The sequence below is a fragment of the Hemicordylus capensis genome, chromosome 2, assembly GCF_027244095.1.
Source record: "Hemicordylus capensis ecotype Gifberg chromosome 2, rHemCap1.1.pri, whole genome shotgun sequence".
Taxonomy (NCBI): domain Eukaryota; kingdom Metazoa; phylum Chordata; class Lepidosauria; order Squamata; family Cordylidae; genus Hemicordylus; species Hemicordylus capensis.
Genome location: NC_069658.1, coordinates 243966658 through 243982816, shown reverse-complemented (window position 1 = coordinate 243982816; position 16159 = coordinate 243966658). Strand labels below are relative to the sequence as shown.

The following is a 16159-nucleotide window of genomic DNA, read 5'->3' as shown; positions in this document are numbered from 1 at the left end:
ATTCCAAGCATGCAAATGGCCTTTTTCACAGCTACCACACATTGAGTTGACACCCCACTACTACCCCAAGATCCCTTTCCTGGCCAGTCACTGACAGCTCAGACCCCATCAGTGTATAATTGCAGTGAGTCCCCCCCACCCCATCTTTATATTTGCATCACTTTACAATTGCTAACATTGAACTGCATTTGCTATTTTGTTGCCCATTTCCCCAGTTTGGAGAGATCCTTTTGGAGCTCCTCTCAATCTTCTGGATTTCACAACCCTACATAGTTTGGTGGCATCTACAAATTTGCCCACCTCACTGCTTACCCCAACTTCTAGATCATTTATGAATTTCCAACCCTGGACCTTGCCAAGACTCATTTAAAAATCCTCCAGGAGAGCTGCCACCAGTCTCCTATGAGACAAAACCAGCAGTAATTCCTCCCCTGTTCTCTCTAGAACCAGGGTAAACTCAATATATGGCCAAAAGGCCTTAACCCCTCCTGAAAGAGCGTGTAGGCAGAGCAGGCACATAGGGAGACAGAACAGAGCACGTTTCCAGCCAGACCAAGTTTTAAACAATCAAAGCTAATTTATTTAAGTTGAGATAAAAAGCAGGGAAGTTTAAAAGCAAACAAAGCAAAATGGTTAAAATGCACAAGCGAGATACCTTTCTTCCTGTCTGGTGTTAGAGACAGGAGGCTCAGTGGCTTTTAGGTTTTAAGTTGCAGTTCAGAAAACAAAACCCTGCATCACAGTGACGTCTGCACACTCCCAGGAGCCATGCAGCCTGGTCTCAGCTAACAAAGTTAAAAGTAACATAGAAGTAACATGTTGAAAACAGCAACCTCAAGAGTCCTCCGATGACTGACCCCACCTCCCTCCCTTAAAAGCTGGTCTTTATAGAAAAGATTTGCAAATTTAGCATCTGGCACAGGAAAGAGCTAAAGCGAGCTGGTAATTACAATCATCCTCTTGGAGACAGGCAAAATATCCTTGGATTTGATAGCTCAACACTTATTTCAAAAGCTTAATGTTTCTTCCTGATAGTAGAAGTTTCCAAACATTAGGAGCAACTATCTACATGATACTTAACAATACTTGAAGGTTGTTCTAGCCAAAAGAGACACATGGAAAACCAACAATTCCCCAACAGGCTGGTGAGAGACAAGAAATCCACAAAGGAACAAACTTGAATGAGTTTTTAGGCTGAACAAAGACCCATGCCATCACAGTCTTTGATGAGGAACTTTGTTGAAAGCTTTTTGAAATTCCAGGTATACTATGTCAACTGCCTCACCTTTAGCCACACACCTGTTGACACTCTCAAAGAACTCCAAAAGGTTGTTGAGGCAAGATTTACGTTTGCAGAAGCCATGCTGGTTCTCCTTCAGCAAGGCCTGTTCTTCTATGTTTAACAATTTTATCCTTGAGAATGCTTTCTATCAATTTGCCTGCAACAAATATTAAGCTAACAAGCCTGTAATTTTAACCAAAGCAAGAATTCACATTAGAAAAGAGCTACTTTAATTAAAGAAGCTCTTTTCTAAAGTGAATTCCATTACAATCTTAATCACTGGAGAGGGTTATCTGGTGAGGAGTAAAGGAGTGCCTCTCACCAAAACTCTTTCCACACTCCAAGGATAGATACAGTTGTTCCCCATCTAATTAAAAACTTTTCTATGAAATGAGGCTTGCAATGTAACTTGAAATGCTTTCTTTGCCATAGCATAATGTGGCTCTTTTGATTATAAATCAAATTTAAATCAAATACAAAATTACAGGTTTTTGTAAATGAAATGGGATTTATTTACATCAGTCATCAGATTTAAGATTAGTGACTTCCTCTGACAGAAGTGTTTTTCACCCTATAAGCCGTTACATGGTTTTTCTCTAGTGTGAATCCTTTGATGTGAAGTAAGGTATGAGCTCCGATGGAAGCTCTTTCCACACTCCAAACATTTATATGGTTTCTCCCCTGTGTGAATACTTTGATGTGAAGTAAGGTGTGAACTTATACTGAAGCTGCTTCCACAGTCCAAGCATTTATGCGGTTTTTCTTTCATGTGCGTTATTTGATGTCGTGTAAGATTTCCCTTGTCACCGAAGCTCTTTCCACACTCCAAACATTTATATGGTTTCTCCCCTGTGTGAATACTTTCATGTAAAGTGAGGCGTGAACTTATACTGAAGCTTCTTCCACACTCCAAGCATTTATGCGGTTTCTCTTTCATGTGTGTTATTTGATGTTGTGTAAGATTTCCCTTGTCACCAAAGCTCTTTCCACACTCTAAGCACTTATATGGTTTCTCCCCAGTGTGGATTTTTTGATGTCTAAGAAGGGAATCTGGTCGATGGAAGCTCTTTCCACACTCCAAGCACTGATATGGCTTCTCCCCAGTGTGGGTTCTTTGATGTGAAATGAGATATGAATTCACACTGAAGCTCTTTCCACACTCCAAGCATTTATATGGTTTCTCCCCACCGATGTGCATTCTTCGATGTTTTGTAAGAGATCCTTTGTCGCTGAAGCTCTTTCCACACTCCAAACATTTATATGGTTTCTCCCCAGTGTGGGTTCTTTGATGTATAGTAAGATATCCCTTGTCACTGAAGCTTTTTCCACACTCCAGACATTTATATGGCTTCTCCCCACCGGTGTGCATTCTATGATGTCTAGTAAGACTTCCCTTGTCCCTGAAGCTCTTTCCACACTCCAGGCATTTATATGGTTTCTCCCCAGTGTGGATCCTTTTATGTAAAGTAAGGCGGTCACCTCGAGGGAAACTCTTTCCACATTCCAAGCATTTATATGGTTTCTCCCCAGTGTGGATCCTTTGATGTAAAGTAAGGCGGTCACCTCGAGGGAAACTCTTTCCACACTCCAAGCATTTATATGGCTTCTCCCCAGTGTGGGTTCTTTGATGTGAAGTGAAATGTGAACTCACACGGAAACTCTTTCCACACTCCAAGCAGTGATATGGTTTCTCCCCAGTGTGGATCCTGTGATGTATAGTAAGATCTGTTTTATTCCAGAAACTCTTTCCACACTCCAAGCACCGATATGGTTTCTCCCCAGTGTGAATCCTTTGATGTATAGTAAGTGCTACATGCCGGATGAAGCTCTTCCCACATTCAAAGCATTTAAACGATTTCTCCCCAGGGTTGATTCTTTGATTTATAGTAAGAGTGCTACTGTCGCTGAAGCTGTTCTCACATTCCAACCATTCATGTGGTGTCTCCGCTACGTGCATTTTCCACCGAGGTTGAAGGCTCGGTTCAAAACTGAAACTTTTCTTATACTCCTGGCACAGTCTTATCTCTGTTACTTCCTCCCTTTTTTCCTGGATTGTGATTTTATGGAGGTCACCATGCTGAGCAGCAGAAGGTTCATTCCTCCTCATCTGTTTTCCTTCAGCTTTCATTCTTTTGCATTCTCTGTTTTTACATCTGGCACCTCGCAACAATTTTCCTTGGGCTTTTTTGTCCATCTCCCTTTTGCACCTAACACCTGCTGGAATGAAGAGAGAAAACTGCTCAGAGCCTGGGAAAAAGAAGGCGCCTCAGATCAATGAACAACCCCCATTTGCGTATTCTCTTAACATAACAATGGAAATCTTGCATGTATTATTGAGTCATTGATGGATGTGGCAAGTGGAGTCCTAGCTGTGTCCATCTGGGTTCTCAGGCCTGTAGAAGCACAGGTTCAAGGGTCATAGGATTTCATCTTGCTCACCGGATACCTCATTGGGCAACACCTCCATACTCAGTATGCACAGCCAGTGATGGATCAGAAGGCAAACCACTGGTGCTGATGAAGGAAAATTCCACTATCCCCTTTCACCTGGTTATGTGACCTACATAAGCTCTAAAGGTCACAAGTTTCTGTACCCTGCCGTCATAGGGCCCCTTTTCCTGGAAACCATACTCTGCCCCGCCTGACTAGAGATAAGCACCTGTTGACCATACCCTGCCCTGCCTGGCTAGGGATAAGCACAGCTAAAGCCGATTGGTACATCCTTGCTGGTTTCTGCCTTGTAACTGCTTCAGCTTGTCTACCAATTGCTAAGCTTTATCCTGCTTGTACTACTACTGATAGTTATATACCGCTCTTCAACCAAAGTCTTCAAAGCGGCTTACATGGGGGGGGGGAATACATAAATAAGTTGGTTCCCTTTCCCAAATGGACTCACAATCTAAAAAGAAACGTAAGGCAGATATCAGCAACAGCCGCTGGAGGGATGCTGTGCAGGGGCTGGATAGGGCCAGCCAGTTGCTCTCCCCCCTGCTAAATAAAGAGAATCACCACTGTAAAAGGTATTTCTCTGCTCAGTTAGCCCAGGGTACTAGTATGATTGGTATACCATGAAACCTTGGCCTCTGATAGGCTCTGTGCTCATTCCTATAGCCTGTACGTGAAGAGTATAAAAGACTCTTGCCATGTGCCTGAGTGTATGCTCTGGGAAAAAAGACACCCGGCATGTCTTGATCAATAAAAGCTTGAACCTGATGGAAGGTGATGGCCTCTGTTCATTAAACAAACCCAGAATTCCAGGAATTTCTCTGTCAGTGCCTAACACTCTCCCTTCTCTAGGCTGATAGAGGTGGCCTCAGGCTGTTGGTGACGTCTCCCAGGCTGGTTATCCTAGGAAATTACATCATTCACTTCAAGACCTCCTTGTCCAGTCTGACTCTGGATTCCTTGACTTCCATGAGTAGGCCCCAAGTTATACCTGATCATACGCCAATGGCAGGGGAAGCTCTAAATTAGACACTCTGCTTGATTATGGACATTTTTCTGTGTGATGAAGGGTGGCAAAAACCAAAGAATTGGTTCACAGCCTTGGTTGTTACTGGTGGCACTACACAGGGAATTCCCTCGGAAAGTGGGCATCTCACAAGACTTAGCTTGCCACCTGCTGCTGAATAGTGGTGTGCATGGTTCGGTTCGGGGCCATTAAAAAAGCCTCCGGACCGGTCCGGAAGGGCAGGGGAGTGTCGCTTTAAGGGGGGGTAGTACTTCCCCGCCCCTGTCGCTCTTCCCCCTCCGGTGCTGGTGCTTTTAAAAACCTTCTTGGAGCGGCAGAGTTCCTCCCTGCCGCCCCTGCCCCCATCGTTGTCCTTCTAAGCCTTAAACGAGAAGAGCTGGCGGAGCGCATGTGCCCTTCGCAGCGCGCGTGCTCGTCTCCGCTGCTGGTGCGCGCGCGCTGTTAACCCCCCCTTAAAGCGACACTCCCCCCAGTGCCGGAACACCCTTCTGTGGTTCTGTGCACATCCCTACTGCTCAAGTGACAGCCCAGTTATATAGCTCAGAGGGGGAAACTTCTCCTAGGACCAGTGTCTGCACTCAAGGTAGATCTCCCTCTCTTTACACATTCAAGAAGGCTGAGATGCCCCCACCAACTGCCAGACTCCTTTGGGTAGGGGCTGCAGCTCAATTGCAGACAACCTGCTTTCCATGCAAATGGGCTCCGTTTCAGCCTCTGGTAGCAACTCCAAGTAGCCCTGGGGAAATGACTGTCTGAAACCTGGGAGAGCTGCTGCCAGGTAGAGAACACTGAACTACACGGACCCTGTAAAAGGTTGAACCATATGTTCATGATCTTTCAGAAAGAGCCTCCTCAATAATCAGTTTTATTTCTTATTATTTCATGCCCTTCCTGCATTATGCACCTCCCTTTTTATGTCCCCAGCAACCCTATGCGGAGGGGTCAGCTTAATGATCCAAAGCCAACCAATGAGCTTCATCGCTGAGGCGGTATCCAAGAGGACCACCTTCCAGGTTCTAGTTTGACACTCATCACTGTACTGCACTGCCTCTCTGACAAGTACAAGGATCAGATCCACAACTTTTTAACCACGTTTTCATCAACTGAGCAAGCCAGCTTGATGTTTCTCACCTTTATTAAATTCATTATAGAAGTTGTTTAATAAATAAATATAATAATAATCCTGCAAAGCTGTTTTAGCACTTTAAAAGACAATGGTGTCATCAACCAAAAGGAAAAACAAGATCTCTTACCCAGAGAAGCAACATTCCAAAAATTCTCCTCCATGACTACCCTGTGCAGGGCTTTTTGGTCCGCATCCAGCAGAGCCCACTCCTCCTCACTGAAATGCACAGCCACCTCCTCAAAAGTCACCAGAGCCTGAATCAAGAAGATAACATGTTTTCCCAGGGGGATCACATAATGGGTCTTTTGCTTCTAAGCGCAATCTAAAAGGGTTGTGAAAGTGAGGTGGTGTGACATGTGAGAAGGGTGGGGAATGTTCCTTCCAGGGTGATATTTGAATGATATTTAGATACCATTCAAAGGGGTTTAGAAAGCAAAAGAAATTGGGAGGAAACAGCCCCCTGTCCCAAAGCGGCTCCAGTTCTTCCAAAAAAGACACAGGCTATCAACAGCCAGTGGCAAAGATGCTAGGCTGGCATGAAGACTCAACCCTTGCTCTACCCCTGCTAAATAGCTGAGTGCCAGCACTTTCAAAGGCTCCTCTTTGCCAAGTTAACAAGAAGCATGGCCTTCACAGGCTTCCAGGAAAGCAGATTTGGCCAAAGCCAAAGGAAAGAGATCCTTTCAGGCCTCGAAAGACTGGGGGCTGGAGAGCCCATTTGTCACACATCCTCCTTCCCCAGTGATCCCTCCCCTACCTGATCTGGTTGGACAGATGCTTTTTCCACTCCACCAGAAAGAAGGGATGGCTGAGAATGCATTGCCAACATAATTCCAGGACCTGCAAAGGATAAAAAGCGATAGGAATAGTTGGGGAAATGCAATTTACAGAGAATCAAGACCAAGGGGAGCATGAAAGCAGGGCAAGGGTCCTTCGGTCACCCTCCTGCAACATTCCTCTTAGCATTGGCTTTGACCAGCATTCACCGTTCCCTCTAAGCTGCGCACACAGCCTTCAAGCCCCCCACCCCCCCGTGCAGCGATTTCCAATGCGCCACTCACTGAGCTGCTGACTTGCCCTCTTGACTATTCACAACTGAGTCCGCTGGTCCTCCCAGACATTGCCGCTTACTCCGCGGCTGCTGCCCCACTCCCCCGCCGCCACCTTTCCCCATTGCCTGTATTCCTGCCCCACGGCACCTTCACTGCTCTGCTCTCCCCCTGGCCCCTCCACCTTCTCTCTGAAGTTCTCGTGGCAGCAGCAGCAGCAAACAGGCGATGGGTCTCATAGTGGAGGCTGGAGCCGATTCCTCTGATCTTGCCCTCCACCTTCGCTCCCCCCCACCCCCAGCCGCTTGAGCTCTTCTGTGGCAAGATCGGGGAACCGGCTCCAGCCTCTGCTCTGAGTCTCTTTCCTGTTTGCCGCCGCCACATGGAGCTCCTCCACAGCATTATTCTTAGCCTGGCAGGGCCTCGTCTGTGCTGGCCGTGGCGCACAAGGCTGGTGGTGCTGCTGCTGGCTGAGCAGAGGGGGGGGGCATGTGGTCAGGCAGCTCCCCTGCAGACCAACCCAGGACTTCAGGTGAGCCGTGTCCTCCCCCTGCCCCGCCCAACCCGGCCCCTTAATTACCAAGGCCGCTGGAGAGACACGCAGCGGAAGTTACTGCTGGATTTGGCGAGGCTGATTTGGCTTTTGCATGGGGGTGGTATTTGCAAGGAGACTGCCTGTGGCTGGAACTAGTTGACTGTGCTTGTTGAGGACCCCACCCCACCGTCCTTTCCCACCCACTCCTTGTCAAGCCTGCACCATCCTTCCCCCCTCCCATAAAAACCTGCAGTATCTCCCGCCTCCCCTCGCTCGCCAAGCCAAGCCTGAGCCATCCTTGCCCTCTTTCTTTTGCCCTCTCTCGTAAAAGCCTGCACCATCCCCTCGTCAAGCCAAGTCTGCCCCATCCTTTCCCTCTGACTTTCTGCCTCTCCTCCTCTCTCTTTCCCTCTTGTAAGAGTCTGCACCATCCCCACACACCCCTCTCTCTTGCCAAGCCTGCCCCATCCATTCCCTCTTTCTTTCCCCCCCCCTTCTCTCTCGTAATAGCCTGTGTAGTCAAGGATCAAAGTGTAATTTTTTTTTAATCAAAAATTGAGAAATACCTCTCCTATTTTTTCCTGTTAAGTCGGATGATTTGGCAGACGTGGAAAGTCAAGAGCAATACATTTTATCATTATGTATTCTGTACAGATTATATGTGTTTGTGTATTTTATCAGAATGAATTTTAATTCAATTTATTTTAATTTAAATTAATCTTGGCCTGCCAGAACTTTCAAAAGTTAAATTATAATTTAATTTTCATTTTAATCAATTTCACTTTAATTTATTTATATAACTAATTCGTATGAAGTGTTACTTTAATAATCTCAGTGCCATAAAATTGACATCGGGCCCCACAAGCCAAGTCACGGTTGGTCTGGGCCCACCAGGGCATTTGAATTCTTCACACTTGAACTAGAGGAAGAGAGAGAGTGAGAAAGAGAGAGAGAGAGAGAGAGAGAGAGAGAGAGTGAGTGTGTGTGTGTAGATAGAGATAGTGTGTGGGGGGAGAGATGTGTGGTGTGGGGACAGAAAGGAGTGTACCTAATGGGATTGTGTGGTTTTTTTGTATCTATAGTGGCATATAATAAGGCACATGTGCCCCCACTGCCTTGATACTGTTGCCCAGAACAAAACTCATTCTGCTCACTGATGAAATAAATTAGTGGGAACACTGCCAGCATCTAATGCAGCCTCCTCTGACGGAGGAAAATGAGTGGCTGCTTCCATTGCTGCCTGCACCTGAAGCAGCACAGAAGATCCCAGACAGAAATCGGTTAAAAAAAAAAATCAGCAGAGCAATTAGGTGGGGGAAATGAATTGCATTCCCCCTCCTCCCGGATGATTATTTTTTCAAAGCAGAGACAAATGGCCCCCTAGTTTTACCCTTGCAGGAAAGAAAGGCAAAACTGACACCACAGGGTGTCTTCCTTCACCTGAGGCGCCCTGACCAAGTCCCTCAATGCGGGGTGGGTGGGGTCATACAATGAAGCCATTTCCCCTGACCTCTGCCCCAAGTAATTCCTTCCCACTCTGAGACTTCCCCGGAGCACAGCAATGCAGAAAACTAAGATCCAGACGGGAAAGAAAAGCTGCCCAGGCCTGCTCCCTGGGGGGTGACCCTGGGAGTAAGGAGGGCTCACTTTCCTTTCTCACCATCCTGGCAGAAGCTGCCTTCTCCCTCCATTCATTCCCCCCACTCTCTTCTGTCTCCCCAGAGGAGGAATCTTCCCTCCCTCCCTCACACTTTCCCCCCTGGGGATGGCATTTCTCATCCAGTGCAGCCCCAGGGACTGCATTTAGGACTCTCTGGTCCCACTCATGGGTTTCAGGGAAGAGAAGCAGCAGTAAACTACTCTCCCCATTCATTCATTCATTCATTCAATCATTCATTCATTCCTTTCTTCCGCTTTGTTCATCTGGGAAACGGAATTGTTTCATTTTACCCCTTAGCTGGATGTTCATCAGGACTAGACAGAAGCACAGTGGAGGCATTTTCAAGTGTTTGCACTCAACTTCCCACTCCAGGGCAGAGGGGAAGACACGTTTGCTCTGGAGGTGCATCCTCTGATGGTTCCCAAAATTGGTCTCTCACCTACCAAGTCAAACTCATCTCTCTCACACTTTTAATCCCTCTTTGAAGGGCAAAAGAGGGGGCCTTACCCAGAGAGGGCTGCACTGCAAAGTTCTCCTCCATGACTCCGCCGTGCAGGGCTTTTAAGTCCGGATCCAGCAAAGCCCACTCCTCCTCCATGAAATACACACAGCCACCTCCTGAAAGGTGGTGGAAAAGAATCCTGGAAAAAGCAGAGCCTGGAAAAGAAGAAAACATTTCCTCCCTCACAGATCACTTGGCAGGGATGTGGGGTGGGAAGGTAGCCGGTAGCCAATACAGTACCGGCCCCACCAATAGGCAGACTAAGCCACCACCTGGCCGCTAGGGATGTGCATGGAACCACAGCAGGGAGGCTTGAAGGCACTTACCCCTCCCACCGCTTCCCCCCCGCCGGCATCCCTCTTTTGGAAAGGCCATCAGGGTGGCAGCATACCTCCCTGCTACCTTGTCGCCCCCGTATTCCGGATATGACCAGAAGTCTCTGATGCACCTGTGCCGACACGCACAGGCGCGTCGGCAACTTCCGGTCATATCCGGAATACGGGAGGCAACGGAGCATCAGGAAGATACGCTGCCACCCCAATGGGCTTTCCAAAAGACGGACGGCACTAGGGGGAAAGCGGCGGGAGGGGTAAGTGCACCCTCCCCAGCTCTTAAAGCAGCACCCCCACTGCTGTTGAACCGGCGGAAGTGCAAACCGTTTCTGTGCTCATCTCTACTCGCCACCAAGCAGGGAGGGGTGCCCATTGCCTGGGTCACATGCCACTGTCTGCCCCCGTCCCAGCAAGCCAAAAGCATGGTCCACCACTGAGGCCTGTTGGGGCAGGTACCTGCCTCTTGACTGTTAGTATGTGGATGGAGGAGGAGAAAGCAAGCCAATTCAGCTGGCCAGAGGGCATGGGCACTATGTGGCGTCAATACTGTCTCTCCTCCAAATGCCTGCCAAGGTCACACACCCCTGCAATATGCTTTCCAAGGGCATGGTGGAAAGCAGGGGTGGAGTCCAGATGCCCGGGGGGGCGGGGGAGTCCCCCACCCACCCCAGGGTCCCTGCTAGCTGCCACAGCCACAATAAAAGTCATTCTGTCTCTCTCCCTCCCTAACCTAAGTCTCTGCCCAATACCAAGGTACCCACAGGTGACCACATGCAACTAGCCTCCGTCTCCACACCAAGCAGCATTGGTTGAACAGGGGAGTGGGAGGAGAGAGAGTGACTCCCTCCTCCCCTTGCATGCAGGGGGCATGCAAGCATTGCCTCCTTCCCTGGACAGTAGGGGATCGAGTAGCTGCCTGGACTGGAGGGAGGAGCTCCTCACTCCTGAATGGATCTTCCTGTAAGTTGCCCTTTGGGCTATCAAAATAAAAGCCTCGCAATGCTCCGATATTAAACTTTGTTCTGAACGCCTGCTGTTGACTGCTGTTTGACTGCTGTTAAGAAAGGCTGGTGGAGGATGAAGGCTGCATCAGTGTTTGTATCTAGGAATCAATGCTTGGCCTCTCCCAATGCTTCTTACTCACTCCCTCTTTCTCATTCTTCCCCTTCCTTTTTCTTGTAATAAAGGGGATTTTTAAAGGATATGAGTAGCAGGCAAAAAGATTACATGGAAATCAACAATGCAGGAGTTCTCGACCTTGGGTCCCCAGGTGATGTTGGACTTCAATTCCCATAATCCTCAGCTATGGCCATCATGGCTGGGAATGATGGGGATGGTAGTCCAACAGCATCTGGGGACTCATTGGAGAAGAACCCCTGTGTTGGAAAATTCCAATTAATTTTTTGCAGGCTACTCATATACTATAAATATCAGCTTTATTACAAGAAGAGGGATAGGGACAGAATGAGAGGAGGCTGGGGATTATGGGAGATGAAGTCCAAAAACATCAGAGGATGCAAGTTTGGGAAGCCTCTATTGTAACAGATAGGATTTGTAAACTGAGGGGGGGGGAGAGAGAAGGGGACTCAGTGGGAAGAGATGGATTGGACTGGTTGACTCGGTGTCTGGAAGAGGAATGGACGATCGTGGACAGATACAGGTGAACTTTGGCTGGGGTAGGAGCTTTGCAGAGACTAGTGGCAATGTGTGTAGGCTTCTGTGTTTAGGGTAGCAGATGGAAGATCACCTCTTTGTTTTGGAAGGATCCTTCAGGTGCAGAAGAATGTAGCTGTCTCACTCTGTATGTGTGTGCACGCATATGCTGATGAAACATTAAAGCTGATACAATCAATGTACACCCAAATAAGATGGTCATTGCATGGGAGTCTGGGAATAACAGCAAGGAGATTTTATTCAGTTATATCTCACTTATCCTTCAAGAAGCCCAGAGTGGTGTACAAGGTTATGTTTATCCTCACAACAACCCTGTGAGGCAGGCTCGGCTGAGAAAGAAGTGAGGATTTTTACTTGGATCTCCTCAATCCTAGTCTCACATTCTTAGCACTAGACCACACTGGATCTCTATGTTGCAAAACTCACATTCTCCACACTCTTTGATATCTGTGGGAAACGTTTAAATCAATGCGGGGACAAAGTCAAAGAGTTGCTGTACCATGGAGCCGCAGCCATTGGTACATCAACCCTTCTGTCTTACTTAGTTTATCATTTCCAGGCCCTGAAGTTTATCATTTCCAGGCCCACTCAGACATTTGTCTTGAGTGTAATAGGGTGTTGTGTGAGCCCCAATAAGGATCTCTGAAGACCTCTCACAGAATCGCAAGCCTGTTCTGTAATTTAAAGTATTTTTCCTGTGAATGTTGAATTGCAATGCGAAGCATACTCTGTAGGGTTTTTAAAAAGAAAGGAAGAAAGTGGCTAGAGTGCTGGACTAGGACCGGGGAGACTCGAGTTCAAATCCCCACTCAGCCATGAAACTAGCTGGGTGACTCTGGGCCAGTCACTTCTCTCTCAGCTTATCCTACTTCACAGGGTTGTTGTGAGGAGAAACCTAAGTATGTAGTACATCGCTCTGGGCTCCTTGGCGGAAGAGTGAGATATAAATGCAAAATAATCCTCTCTAATAAAACGCTTGGTGTCCGTCCGTGGATGGACACCAAGCGTGTGTTCGTGCCTCCCTTGGCGGTTCTGGGCATGCACGAAGCGCATGCCCAGAACAGGCCAGGGAGCCACGACCGCCAGCACCCGGCGGACATCTTGGACGGCCACAAGCGGCCGCCCTGAAGAAGCCGGAGAAGCGCCGGCGGGGGAAACTGGCCAAGGCAGCGGCAGAGCCGCCGCCTCGCCCAGAAGAGACAACGACCAAGCTGGGGAGACGGGGGCCGGAACGGAGGCCGGCGGGACAGAGCCGACCGTGAAGGGCCCGGGCCGGCCACGGAGGATGGCAGCGGCGCCTCCAGAGACCGCCCAGCCGGTGATTGAGGGGGGAAGAGGCGGCAGGGGAAGCCTGTCCTCCCGCCGCCCGCTCACCCGCCCTCCCAGCTTTCCAAAATCCCCTTCCCCGCTCCTCCCCCCAATTGATTACGGGCCAAAAGGGCCCATGAGAAGGCCGTCGCCCCCTCCTATCGCCCACCCAGCTGCCCGAGCCCACCTTACCCGTTCCAGCCCGCAGCAGTCGGGTGAAGAAAAAAAAAATTATTCGCACAGTGGAAGTGAGGAGCTCAGGAACAGAGCTCCTCTCTGTGCTATGCTGCTGCCCAAACTGCCGCTATGGACGAAAGGACGCAACGTCCTTTCGTCCATAGCGGCAGTTTGGGCAGCAGCATAGCACAGAGAGGAGCTCTGTTCCTGAGCTCCCACTGTGCAAATAATTTTTTTTTTCTTCACCCGACTGCTGCGGGCTGGAACGGGTAAGGTGGGCTCGGGCAGCTGGGTGGGCGATAGGAGGGGGCGACGGCCTTCTCATGGGCCCTTTTGGCCCGTAATCAATTGGGGGGAGGAGCGGGGAAGGGGATTTTGGAAAGCTGGGAGGGCGGGTGAGCGGGCGGCGGGAGGACAGAGGGAGGAGGGAAAAATGGAAACAAAAACAAAAACCGAGAGACACAAAGAAAAAAAAAACACCTAAAAAAAACACTTAAAGGCGGGAGAGAAAGCTAGCGCCCGTTATCATAACGGGCTTCAAAATACTAGTAATAATAATAATAATAATAATAATAATAATAATAAAGCCAAAAATTGGCAGGTCCATAAAATTGAAAAAGTTGTAGAAAATGAAGATGCAAAGATATTATGGGACTTCCGACTACAAACAGACAAACATCTGCCACACAATACACCAGATATAACTGTAGTCGAGAAGAAAGAAAAACAAGTCAAAATAACCAACATAGCAATACCAGGGGATAGCAGAATAGAAGAAAATGAAATAGAAAAAAATCACCAAATACAAAGATCTACAAATTGAAATTGAAAGGCTGTGGCAGAAAAAGACCCAAATAATCCCAGTGGTGATTGGCGCCCTGGGTGCAGTTCCAAAAGACCTTGAAGAGCACCTCAACACCATAGGGGCCACAGAAATCACCATCAGCCAGTTACAAAAAGCAGTTTTACTGGGAAGAGCCTATATTCTGCAACAATATCTATAACAACAGCAACAACATTGATAGTGAAGTTCGGCCATCCCAGGTGGTGGTGGGGGGGGGGGGGAGACTCGATGTCTGGATGGAACAGGCCAGTCAATGGCACCTGTCTAACTGTGTAAACAAACAACAAACAACAACAACAAAAGAAGAGGGAGAGTAGGCTTTTCTGCCCAATTTGCAAATTCTTTGAAAAAGCAAAATAACTCCTCCAGAAAAGCAGGTAAGAGCTCTCACCTTTCAAATACTGTATACCGAATGTGCAGGGGAGGGGGCGCCAAAATCATACTTCACCTAGGGCACAAAGAACGCTAGGGCCCAGCCCTGAGCCAATAGGTTTGGGGCATTCAGCAAAATCGGGTGTGTGTGTTGGGAACACCCCTTTCCCCCGAGCAAAGATGGACGCTTCCAGCTCACTCCTAGGCCTTCCCCTTGCAGGAAAAAGAGGCACATTCTAAAGCTGGAGAATAAATTGCGGGGTGGGGGCTGTTTGGTGGCTCCTTCATGAGAGTCCTGCACAATGGAGGAGCCTTGCCTGCTCTCCGCCCCACATAATTATCGCCCCCACTTCCGTGAGCTCTCTACCCCAGGTCTCTTCACACACACACCCGCCCCACTCCAGCCATTGCAGGACTGGGACTCCCGCACTCTTACTCACGCGCCCGTGGAGCGCCGCAGCCACCAGAGGAGACCGCCTGAGCCTCACCGGGAGGGAGCAAAGCAACGGAAGAGGAAGACTTCCTTCGCAGCCCCTCCCTTTCCTCCCATTTGCCTTTCTAGGGACGTGGTTTCCTTTACTTTAACCCTTCGATGGAAGCACACCCGCGGGTGGGGTAAAGGAGCGCTAGCCTTTTCATGCCCTTGTCCAAGAGAGACAAATACTAGTGCGAGCAGCATTGAAGAGTGTGGTTTGCCCTCCCTTTTGCACTGCAAAGAAGCAGGATGGGACCCGGGCACAAAACGTGAAGGTGCCCTCACCCCGCGCGCCCTACACCACTTTAATAATAATATTATTAAAAAATAACACATTTTGTTAATTCCGAGTATCCACTTGTTCTATACCTCAATTCTTTTTATAAATCTCCATCCCCCTCCCACCGCAGCTGTCTTTTTCTAAACTTCAAAGTCCTAGTGCTTCCCTTGTAGAGGTGTTCCAGCTCCCTGTTCTTATGGGTTCCAAGCTCTGCAATATCCTTTTGGGTAGTGGGCTGGGATAATCAGAGATATACACTAAACTTCAAAGCCCTAGTGCTTATCCCTGCAATCCGGCTGTGTACCAGAGGACTGGAGAGTAGCAAATGTAATATAGATTTTCAAGAAGGGATCCAGGGGTGATCCGGAAAATTACAGCCGGTTAGCTTAACATCTGTTCAAGGCAAATTGATGGAAAGCATCCTCAAGGATAAAATTGTATAGCATATAGAAGAACAGGCCCTGCTGGGAGTGAGCCAGCATGGCTTCCGCAAATGTAAATCTTGCCTCACCAACCTTTCGGAGTTCTTTGAGAGTGTCAACAAGTGTGTTGATCAAGGTGATCCAGTTGACATGGTATACCTGGACTTCCAAAAAGCTTTTGACAAAGCTCCTCATCAAAGACTCCTAAAGAAACTTAGCAGTCATGGGATAAGGGGACAAGTACATGTGTGGATTGCTAACTGGTTGAAAGACAGGAAACAGAGGGTAGGTATAAATGGAGAGTTTTCACAATGGAGGGAAGTAAGAAATGGGGTCCCCCAGGGATCTGTACTGGGACTGGTGCTTTTTAATTTATTCACAAATGATCTAGAAGCAGGGGTAAGCAGCGAGGTGGCCAAATGTGCAGATGATACCAAACTCTTTCGGGTAGTGAAATCCATAACTGATTGTGAGGAGCTCCAAAGGATCTCCCCAAACTGGGGGAGTGGGCAACAAAGTGGCAAATGCAGTTCAATGTTGGCAAGGTGACAGAGGCGTAACTATAGGGGGGGCAGGGGGGGCACGTGCCCCGGGCACCATCTTTTCTGGTCACGTGGGGGGCGCTGCCATGACAAAATTTTTTTTTATT

The 16159-nt window shown here is 48.3% G+C and overlaps 1 protein-coding gene across 1 annotated transcript in view; it reads right to left on the bottom strand.

The window, feature by feature from the left end:
• Positions 1-554: 554 nt before the first annotated feature.
• LOC128343910 (zinc finger protein 850-like) overlaps positions 555-16159 on the bottom strand; it is a 50810-nt gene continuing 35205 nt past the window's right edge. The window contains exons 10-14 of the mRNA XM_053293341.1: positions 14774-14891; positions 9632-9781; positions 6638-6720; positions 6008-6134; positions 555-3499 (exon numbers count right to left, since the gene is read on the bottom strand). Coding sequence (XP_053149316.1) covers positions 1854-3499; positions 6008-6134; positions 6638-6720; positions 9632-9781; positions 14774-14891 — 2124 coding nt within the window. The 3' untranslated portion in view covers positions 555-1853. The remainder of the gene's footprint in view (positions 3500-6007; positions 6135-6637; positions 6721-9631; positions 9782-14773; positions 14892-16159) is intronic.